Source organism: Mercenaria mercenaria, chromosome 2 (assembly GCF_021730395.1).
Source record: "Mercenaria mercenaria strain notata chromosome 2, MADL_Memer_1, whole genome shotgun sequence".
In the NCBI taxonomy this organism is placed as follows: Eukaryota; Metazoa; Mollusca; class Bivalvia; order Venerida; family Veneridae; genus Mercenaria; species Mercenaria mercenaria.
In genome coordinates, this window is record NC_069362.1 from 55,539,857 (window position 1) to 55,551,631 (window position 11,775).

Below are 11,775 nucleotides of genomic sequence, written 5' to 3' on the forward strand. Positions count from 1 at the left end.
TGACTCAGAGTGCGGACAAGAGTAAAAAGACCGAGTTTTGGTAATTCAAGGGCCATAACTCCAATATGTCAGGACCGATTTGGCTAGATATCGAACTTGGCCGAGGTTTTATGGTCAAACACATTTTGTTTAAGTTTGGTGAAAATCAGATGAGAAATGTTTGACTTAGAGTGCGGACAAGCTTTGTGACAGACAGACACACAGACAGACAGACTGGAGTAAATCAATATGTCTCCCACACCACTGTGTGGTGGGAAACATAATTATTAAAATATGTCAATGAGCATGTTATTTAATGTATGTCTGCCATTGAAACTTTTAGGATATATCTCTACATTGTATATTTAAGGTTTACATAGGTATTTTAATTTAGTCTTGTTATTTCTGATATAATGACAGCAATGTTGTTCTGATATTGCTGATTCAGATTTTTAAAATCAGCAGATATCCTGTCTTTCTTAGTGTAGATTTCGTAGTTTTTTGAAAGTTTTCTGGCCACTGTTGATGTAAGGCCTGTATATAACTAACTGATTTGAAATATTCAATTAATGTCCCAAACACCATATCTGCTTTTTCCTGCGAGAATGAATTGTGTTCAGAATTAACTTCTGTGGAATCCAGAACTTCCATATCGAAGTCACTGCAATCATAACAAGTGCAGGACTTACTGCAATTGTCACAGCAATCATGCTTGTTAGGATTTAGGTTGGTGCTGCAGTTAAAGTACTTACAAAGAAACTCCCATCTGCATCCAGTTTCCTTGCAGTAGTCTGCAACAGCAGCTTCTATATGTCTTCTGTTTGATGCTATGTCGTTGTTGTTAAAAAAGAGCACAGATTCTGCTTGTTTTCCGTCTCTGCCAGCCCTTCCAACCTCTTGAATATATGCTGTGGTATAAATTCAAAATAATCATTGTTCATACTTGTATATATACTTGTTGTGATTACTTGCATTATGCATCATGATAATTTAAACAGTTCCATGTAATGTGCTAGATATTTAAATGTTAACTTCTCCCAAAAGCTTGCTTTTGTATGACAGTACTAGACATGTAACATAATCTGGCACTATCTTTATATAATTTGTGTGTATGAATTGCTAAAAAACTGTACAATCTATTATAATGATATTAGTTAATTGCATGTATACATCAAGGAATGACATTTTTTTTTTTGCAAACTGTGCAATGTATATATTTGTGAACAATTTCTGACAAAATGTTTCAAAAAGTGCATCAAAGGTAACAGAAAGTTCTAAGCATATAGCTTGATAAATTCATTCTGCAACAATCTGTTTTATCACATTGTTATTTGATACATAGGTAGAAATATTAAAGGTATTTAATTAAAGCTTGATTTTTTTTCAAGTTTTAGTAGTGTCATTTGTTTATGCTATTAATACATTCAAGCTAAGGAAAGAAAATTTATTTTAGCATTTTACATGCTGTATTCTCTATTTCAGATTTTGAGTCTCATCTATAAAGTTCATGTTTTGCATTGGACATTATTGGCTTCTTTTTAAATCTATCTATTTTAGAGGTAAGTACTTATTTTTGATTTGTGCTATATGACAATGTATTTCTTAATGATTGTTCTGCATTGCTGGCATTTTTTAAGGTTATTCATTTGAAACTTAAGTTAAATCATATAATTCAGAGTCACACATATTTACACTTTGTTGATTTGAGATTTATAAGAAATATTGGTGATAGAATAGTTCCTTTTACATGAATGAGTAATGTAACAGGGTTGTTTTAAAAGTAGCTCAATGTGGGATGCTGTATTTGGCTCAGGTGTATTTTGCCAGAGCAGATCTGATGAGGCATGCATGCACCTGGTGTGAGCTGTCTTTGTAAAATCCATGGATGCAAAATCTCAAATGTAGCAACTGTTGTAATGACCCTTCTATTTTTGGTTTACTTGCAATGTTAAATGTATGTTGATATGAAAATGAAATGAGTGACATTTATGTTTGTGCTATTTATATAACTGTGTCAGCTTATTCAGATCATTGAAAGTAGTTGTTGAGCAACATACAATGTGGAAGGTGCTTAGTATAAAATTTTAAAAGTTTCAATATGGGATTTTTGTGCCTATTATCAAATCCAAGCTGTTTATATTCCTAGAATTTATGTACATATATGATAAATGTACAGATTTTAACATTTCCAGATTCTGGACTTTATACATAGATTTATATTCAACTACAACATGATTAATGTTTGAGTATACTAACTTTCAATTGACTTTGGAACTCCAAAGTGTATAATTCTCCTTATGTCTTTTATGTCAGTTCCCATGCTGTAAGCCTCGGTAGCAAACAACAACTGTATTCTTCCCTCGGACATCCCATCCATGACATCCTTTCGCATCTGTAAGAAATAAGCATATGTGATGTCCTAGAAATAGTACATTTTTGTGACATATAGATTTAAATTTTAACCACTATAAGACATATATGAGCAACGCCATAAGAAAAAACCAACATAGTGGATTTGCGACTAGCATGGATCTAGACCAGACTGCGCATCTGCGCTGAGTATGGTAAGGAGTCAGTGCCGTTCGGTTTCAAAGCCTATTGCAATTAGAGAAACATTTAGCGAACAGCACAATTTCTGACCAGACTGCGCTAATGCGCAGACTAGTAAGGATCCATGCTGGTCGCAAAACCACTTTGTTGGTTTTCTCATGGCACAACTGAAATGTTGTTGGAAGGAATATGATATGCAGAGTTGTCTTTCTTCATATGCATTTAGAATTGTTCAACTGTGCCAGTCACATTTTTGGCAATACAATTTCCATTTTGAATATAAAATGAATCAATTTTTGTGTTAAATCCTTTCTAAAGTTTGTCAAAAGTTTCAGTATTGATAAGCAGAGTTGAAAGTTTTATTGAACTGATTGTTTAGATCACCTCCATCCTGGCATTCAGTAATAACTGTAAAAGTTCAGTATAAAATGTAGTGTTTTTCTTTTAATGATACATGTATTGTTATATTCTTTTAAGCCATATAAATTCTACATTAACTTGTTCAGACATACCTAAAGTATGTTCAAGTGTGGAGTACCTGAACAAACAAGAGCTGTCTGATGACAGCGCGCTCGACTATTCGAAGAATTGACTGAAGAATGGGGTCAAAATATTTCCACGGATATTCAGACAAAAGAAATAAATAGATTAGACAAACAATGTTCCTGTATTACTTTGATTTCGATAAGTCTTGCACTAAATGGCAATATATGAGCCAATTTCAAAGTCCAAAAAGGGCCATAATTTAGTCAAAATAGTTATGTACTCTTGCCTACAGATGTAAATCATAATGATAAGCAAGTGTTCAAAGTTTAAAAGCCATATGTCAAATAGTTTTGACAAAACATGGACTTGTATGAAAACAGAACCAATTTCAAAGTCCAAAAAGGGCCATAATTCAGCCAAAATAGATGACAGAGTTAATATGTTCTCTTTCCTACAGATAGAGACTATTATACTAAACAAGTGATAAAAAGTTTCAAAGCCATATGTCAAACATTTTACAAAAAATATGAACTGGTACGAAAAACTTAACCAAGATTTCTAAGTCAAAAGGGGCCATAATTCAGCCAAAATCCTTGATGGAGTTATGTACTCTTGCCTATAACTGGACATGGTGATGGTAAACAGGTGTTGAAAGTTTCAAAGTTTTATCTCAAAAGACTTTGTCAAAATGTCGACTGGTACGAAATATTAACCAAGATTTCTAAGTCAAAAAGGGCCATAATTCAGCCAAAATCCCTGATGGAGTTATGTACTCTTGCCTATAACTGGCCATGGTGATGGCAAACAAGTGTTGAAAGTTTCAAAGCTTTATCTTAAAAGTCTTTGTCAAAATATGAACTGGTACGAAAAACTTAACCATGATTTCTAAGTCAAAAGGGGCCATAATTCAGCCAAAATCCTTGATGGAGTTATGTGCTCTTGCCTATAACTGGCCATGATGATGGTAAACAAGTGTTGAAAGTTTCAAAGCTTTATCTCAAAAGACTTTGTCAAAATGTGGACTGGTACGAAAAACTTAACCAAGGTGTGACGCCAACACCGACGCCAATGCCGTGGTGAGTAGGATAGCTCTACTTATTCTTCGAATAGTCAAGCTAAAAATGGAAAAAATCTTGAAATTTACAAGAAATTTATCTATGTTACTGTATCATGTAATATGTAGGAAGACCTGCTTGTAGTTCATGTCTACACTGTGTAATCAAGACAATAAGGTTGTTGGAAAAAGGACAGATTATCAATTATCATCAGCCCTACAGTAATTAATGTCAAATATATCAATATCAATATTGAACATTCTGAAAAGAAACATTTCAAGTTTTTTTCATTACACAGAAGTGTTAAAGAAAATATCAGGGTCAAATCATACATACACTTTCTGTACAAGGGGCATGGTATTGAGCCATTTTATTTCTCAAGTCAGGATAGCATCTAAGGCACTCCTGGTACCCAAATCCACACCACTTTAAATCACTGTAAACAACAGTTTTTCCGAATTTATCTGGATCCTCCTTCAATTCCTGAATAACTGGATTGAGGACTTGCTTGAAGGACTCTTCAACATGGAAACTGGACAGCCTTGTTTTCACAGAAAGTTTTATGTTTGGTCTACTGAGAGGTGCTCTTATTTCCAACACATTTCTCATGAGCACGCTTGATTTTATCTGTTTAATTTTTTCCTTACCAGCTGAGCCAGTCAGGGCCAGAACTTTGGCTGAATTTTAAATATTTTGTTTTTAAGGTTTTAATCAGAGTCTACCTTTGAAAGATAAAGAAATCAGACATGTTAAGTAGGAATACTCATTTCATAAGGTTTTGAGTCACATGCTCAATTGCACTAATTTAAATTGTTAGAAGAAAACCAATTATACACCTTTCAATATAATGGTTAATGTAAAAATGATTCTTGTTGAATTATTTTATCTATTCATGACACTTATTTGGCTTGTCTTCCTGTCACATATGCAGAATGTGATTACAGGAATAAAATGTAAAAATTTTAATGTTCAAAATGTGGCTGCAACATTTTCTTTAATGAACATAGAATACATCAAATTCTTAATACAACCTACTTCTGATAATTACATTCCTTCACTTTTGTTAAAAGTGTGAATACTGCTGAATATACTAGCATCTTTTATTTATTCTATTGTTACACTTTTTAATTCTCCTTTTAAAGCTCATACTATAGTAAGTAAGTAAGTAACGGCTTTATTTATAGTGGATGACATATTTGGCAGAGCCAATTTAAAATATGGTCCACTGTATAAATATGTACAAGTACAATAAACATGATTCATGATTTATACTATGACAGTTCATGTGCAATATTATAATTGGTGCTTTTCGAACTCAATTTTAAATCCCAAATTATCTATACTTCACATAAAAATGTATGCAAGGGAGGTAATGATATAAAGAAGACTTGCATTTCTGTTGAATTTCAACTTAACATACTGTAACAGTAACTGTTGTAAATGCATTTTAGACACATGTAATACTGTTGTACCAAATTCAATTTGCAATTAAGGAATTTAAATTTTAAACATGTATTTCAACTTACTTAGCAACATAAAACATGTGAAAATCTAAATGGCGTTAGACAACAAATTGAAAATAAATGACCATAATGAAAAACTGTTTTCAAAAATTATGCTAATTAATCAAAATTACATTGACAGTACACATGAAAAGTTTAATATTAAGATTATTGCAGCAGCTTTTATTTATATCAAAATCAAGTCCATTGACAATAATATGTTGGTCTTAAAAGACATGTGAATGTATGATTTTAAGGAAAAGTGTACAATATCATAAAATTCAAAGATATTGTCCATTCAACATGATGACATAAGTAAATAGTTTCAAGTTTATTTATAATTTCATTTCTTTAAACCAAAATAGCACAATGTTTGCAACTCAGATTGCTTGACTGAATTATTTTAACATTTATTTAATTCAATACTTAGTAAACACTGGGAACATCACATATACCTGCAGGTAGAACTGCCCGTAACTTCTGTAGCTTACTGTACTGCTGTCGGAAATTAGCACCCCATTTCTGGATGATATGGGCTTCATCTATAACAATATGACTAATATCATCTGATGCTGTTCTAAACAGTGCAAACATCTCGTCTGTCAGGAATTTCTCAGGATGATCTATTATGAAGGATACACTTGACAATGATTTCATGCTTGTCAAGTGTGTAGTTCTGTGTGATCCTGGTAAATATAGAAAATACATTAAATTAATCAAAATTTTCTTAATCTGGAAAAATTAATGTTTACCTTAAATATCTATGAAGTCATGACTTCTAACTTAGCATAAACTTTTAGGACAAAATATCAGTTGAAATTAAATACTGATAAATATAATTGTTCCTTTTAACAAATTAGTCTCATTTTATTTTCAAACTTTTGAACATTTAGGTTTTAGCTTCGGCTTACTTTAATTTGAATGAAAGATTTTGTTGCTGTCTCAGTTACTTGTACTCCAAGCATTAGAATAGATAACTCAATACAATTTTGACATTGCTTCACTTAAGTATGCATTCAAATTCTTTTTTAAATACATCTATAGGTCTTTATAGTCAGATTTGTACTTGCATGCAAAGCTTTACACGTTTCTTCATATAACTAAAAATGACAAAAAATACATTTCCAGTATGAAATGTGTCCCTTTGTGCCTTGAATAATAGAATTCAGTAAAAATGATGAATGATAACTAATAACTTGTTGCTCAAATGTGATTGACTAACTCTAAAGGTACTTAACAGGTCATTAGAAAAATATACATATCTATGTAACTTTATAGTAAGTGAAAACTCAATAGACATTGGCTGTTTGTACATTGCCTGATCCTTTAAATGAATTGGATCATTGCAATTATGGTATACATGTACATACACAATATGGTATCAATATCTTAATGACATATATTAGAGAGTTTGAGATTTCAAACTTCGCCTTCCCCTTCAACGTCTCTCATATATATTTTGGGTAAAACGTCACCGATATGCGTGTATTTCATTTATATCACACGTTGCTACTAAAGTTTTCCATGTAATATCACGTAAGCCTAAGACTTCGCTTTATTACTATGCGAAATAAAAAGCTTAGTTTCAGGATTTCTGCTTATTAAGTTATTTGGTTATCCATATATATAATTAGACTAAATTTGATGCGAAACACTATTTATAGGTATAAGAATAATGAAGTTTTGTATGGCTAATGATTTTAACTAAATACATTGAATTAAACCTGGAAGTATGAAGTTATCAACTGATTTTGAGGAACTTTGAGATTTTGTTCAAACTTTAACTTCTACGGCATATTTGTGTCCCCAGGCGGTATCGATTATACCAGATGGGCCTTTTTGTCGTATGAAGTGAAGTTTTGAACGTCCGAAGATGTGATATCACGAAAGTCGAAACTTCATTCTTTTTACATCTACTCTGTCTACATACTCGGCACCAAAGACTGAAATCTGGATGGAGGCACATGGCATGACAGTCATTTTACTTGAAAAATAAATAATTACGCGCGATTATCATTTGGTGGAACATTTTATTTTCACATCCAAATAAAATCAATCTGTTTCTGTCGGACACTTAATGCGACAATTGCGTTTTAATCATAAACATAAAATGGTACTAGTAAGACGGAAATTCTTTTGAAGTATCAGACAATTTCAAATAAATGATATCATGATGAGAGACGTTTTCTGTTAGCCGTATGGGATAACTCCATTCTTTAAATGCACGAAACCAGAGCCTGGCAGAGGGACATTGTGGGTTAATTCCCCTTTGTTTCTAACATTTTACAAAGAAAGTAGGTCTTGAAACTCGGGTTGACCCTACCCTACCCCTCCCCCCTCACCCCCCTGAAATGGGTGGCCCCCCTCTTTAATGTTGGTGTCCCTCTAACTAAAATTCCTGGATCCGCAGATGCTTTACTTATAAAATAGTATATTAAAATCATATTGTGCTGTCTGAGAGTTTGGCGTTATACAGAGTCATACAGAGTGTCATTATCACTTTGTTATGATCATAATAGGTTATCAACTTTGTATGTGGATATATGCACGAGTTCTGCAGCGGTAATATTGCGCGACTTAGGAGCGCAATATTGTCTGCGAAAGAACAAGTGCATATATCCACATACAAAGTTGATAAATTTTTTATTACATATCCACTATCAAATGATTAATTTATATCTAAATTATCGTTCTGTCACGAAAGACAGGAAAAAATACGGAAAAAAAATCTCCGAAAACGCAATTAATAAATCAAACTAACGCGCATTAATATTTTCCGCGAAAATGACGTCAACTTTTTGTCGCAACGTGCGCGTGGACGCCATGGACGTCACGCGATTCTTTCCATTACAACGTTAAGAAACCATTCCATATTAGTCCAACTCATGACGTAATTATAACTTTCATTTCATTTCAGTCTGATAAATTACTACATGCCAGTATCTAATAGGTCAGATTAATCAAAGTGTAAAAGTAAACAAAATGTTGCATAAATTACAAATTAAACAAACACACAATAGCAACAAAAAATCTAAAGAAACGAGATCCGCAATGGACGCACCGTCGGGGGAGGTAACTAGAGTCACGGATTAGGACTAGTCCGATATGAAAGCGTTCAACGTCATGATATGGAAAAATATTGCACGATCGCGGTCCATTGAAACCCAATGGAAAATAATTTTAGGTATGTAAATTAAATAATCATTTTTATTTCCTCTCATGTATGATTTACAATCGTGCATTGTATACTGACTATACTGACATAATTTTATATAAAACCTAAATGTTTGGAGCAACACTAACGATTTTTTACATTGTTCACATTGTTTTATCGTCTGATTTCTTTTTCTGTTTGGTAATCGCTCTAATATCCATGCGATGATTATATTAATTGAAATGTTTTTTGTTTTTTTTATTTAATTTTCATTTTTTCAATTCTAAAGCCGCATGTAAAATTCCTGCCCTTTCGGACAATTGGTATCAGAATGCACGAAAAAAACGATCATAATTACGGATAAATTGAATGGGCGGATTAAAAGAAGTAAGGTTCATTCTAATGTTTGAAATCTCAAGGAATTTTAATCGAACTTCAACTTTATACGTTAACTTCGCAAGAGACGTTGAAGGGGAAGGCGAAGGTTGAAATCTCAAACTCTCTATTATCAAAAGATGTACTGCAGTTGTTTCAGTTACTGCATTGCATTGCATATATAGTTATATACACTGTAATTTAATATGATACTAATTATATGCTTATATTTGTGTGTATATGTCTACATATGTGATCTGAAAGTGATGAGGAAATGGGCACATTAAAAAATGATCTTACTACATAATATAGTGTCTTGTTTTTATAAAATATGTGTTTTGAAACTTAATTCTTCTTTTGAATTACACAGACAGTTGAATTATATCCCATATCACTTTAATGCATGACATCCCCACTGGGACTTGAACCCAGATCTCTCCCTACAGTAAGTAGAAAGTGTTCTTACATTGAAACTATGGGGATTAAGACAGCTATGTGATGCGGAATATGTAGTTTGCATAAATATTTTAACGTAACATTATATTATGTGCAGTTATTGACTACAAAATTTATTACTTATACATCAATATGAACATAACCAGTATACACAAAACCCCAACAGCTGATACAATATCTAGTCACTATAAATGCGTTATCTTATAGATAAAGTGTTGGATACTCAATCAAGGGGTTGCAGGTTTGACTCATTTTGGTCACAAACATGACTTCTCATATGACATAAGTACTGGTTTTTCCAGGAAGCGAATTCGAGAGTAATCACAATGAGCTTGCAGCTTCCATCACAACCCTTACAGAAGCAAGCCTCTGTGGCGTACATGCTGCGTATTTGCTGTGTATATGCCGCGAACACAGTAGTACGCCAGAGGAGTACATTTTACATACACCACATGCCGCGTACATGCCGCGTACTATTCCGACGAGTACACAGCATGTACGCAGGAGGTCACTAGTACACTTCAAGTACGCAGCACAGACTCTGAAAATTTAAGGAGTACACTGCATGTACGCAGGAGGGACTTGTACAAGAAAATAGTACACTGCATGTACACCGCAGATACTTCGAAATTTTTAACACTTATATTTATTTGCATTAAAGTTGTTTCCCCTTGATGCAGTTACGCCATTTTCTTCAGATGTTTACCAAATTACATGCTACAAAAATTGATTTATTTCATTGAAAAGTGGATGAAGAAAAGCATACTAATTTATTTGATAACATCAATCTACATTATTTTGGTAAGGGTAAATACTTATTGATGCATGTCACTTATCTTTTTTCTGTTTTTTTCTGTCCAAATGATCAGCATTTGCATAAGAAAGTTGGTGGAGTAAGGAATTTACATTATCACAGCAGTTTCGCCACAAGAGTACACAGCATGTATGCAGCAGGAGTACACAGCATGTACGCCGCAGGACTCGGGCCAGGAGTACACAGAATGTACGCCGCAGGAGTACACAGCATGTAAGCCGCAGGAGTACACAGCATGTACGCCGCAGGGGTAGTACACCGCAGGCTCATTTGCATGTGAAAAGTGTATGTGCCGCGTACATGCTGCGTACTATTTCCCGCATACTAAATTCCTCCAGCGTACATCCTGTGTACTATATAGTCCACAGCATGTACGCAGCAAGTAGTACGCGGCAGAGCTCATTTGCATGTCAAAAGTGTACTACAAACGTACTATCGGTGTATGTGCGGTGTATATCCTGCGTACTATTTAAAGCCCTTGATTTCAGTACACATCATGTACGCATCATATACGCTGTATGTACACAGCAAGAGTACGCAGCAGGCCTTTTTCTTCTGTAAGGGAATGGAGCTAGATAGCAAATTAGTATAAACTAAGCCTTATCAGTAGTGATAATTTGCATTTATTTCAGGGAGAAAAAGTCAACTTGTACTGTTATGCAGATAACAAATCTAAGAAAAGTGGTATGTGCACCATTTTAAAAAAAGTATAACTTATAGATTGCAGCAATGAAGAGATTGACATTTTTAACCAGCTGAATGGTATAACACCAGTATATTTTCATTTCAACACTGAAAAGCTCCTTTCATGCCCCTTAATTTTTTCAAATGGGCAATAGCTACACATGCGTCAAAAAACTTACTGTACAGAATTAACATGTAACACATCTACAATGCCTAGATGCGCACCTGATAAAACCAGTAATTTTACTTTACTTATAATTTGTTGGTTTTTTTTCTCCAAGGTTTTGGTCCTTTGAAAAGCTGACTTCAAGAAAAGAAGACAGTTATGTTGACCCTATTTCAATGGCCTGTTAAACTTGACATTGGAATCATAAAAGATAAATATCTGACCAAGTGTAATGAAGATAAGGTCATAAAGTGGCATCTACAGTGTTAACAAAAGCCTTTCCTTTGATATCAGTGTTGGCATAGTTTTCGACCCAATACGAGCTTGTTTCAAACATTGCCTAGGAACTTCACGAGATCCAGAAATTTTTGACAGGGGAGGCACCAGTCTTGAACGAAGACGTCACCCCCAAGGTGCAGAGAAAGGTATTGTATGTGGGGGAGCCTTGCCCATGTTAGGGATTCAGGGAGTCTTACCCTGGAATATTTTTAAATACAGGTATGAATTGATATCCTAAGGTGCATTTATTGGTGGGTGTAGTGCCCTAATATTTT

At 33.8% G+C, this 11,775-nt stretch overlaps 1 protein-coding gene across 1 annotated transcript; it reads right to left on the reverse strand.

Annotated features, from left to right (window-relative positions):
- Positions 1 to 423: 423 nt before the first annotated feature.
- On the reverse strand, positions 424 to 6,964 carry LOC123543330 (ATP-dependent DNA helicase RecQ-like). Its single transcript, XM_053526008.1, has 4 exons — positions 6,028 to 6,964; positions 4,407 to 4,747; positions 2,236 to 2,371; positions 424 to 902 (listed from the first exon to the last, which is right to left on the reverse strand). Exons 1-4 carry the CDS (start codon positions 6,278 to 6,280, stop codon positions 424 to 426), a joined length of 1,209 nt encoding a protein of 402 aa, XP_053381983.1. The 5' UTR covers positions 6,281 to 6,964.
- Between the last annotated feature and the right edge of the window lie 4,811 nt (positions 6,965 to 11,775).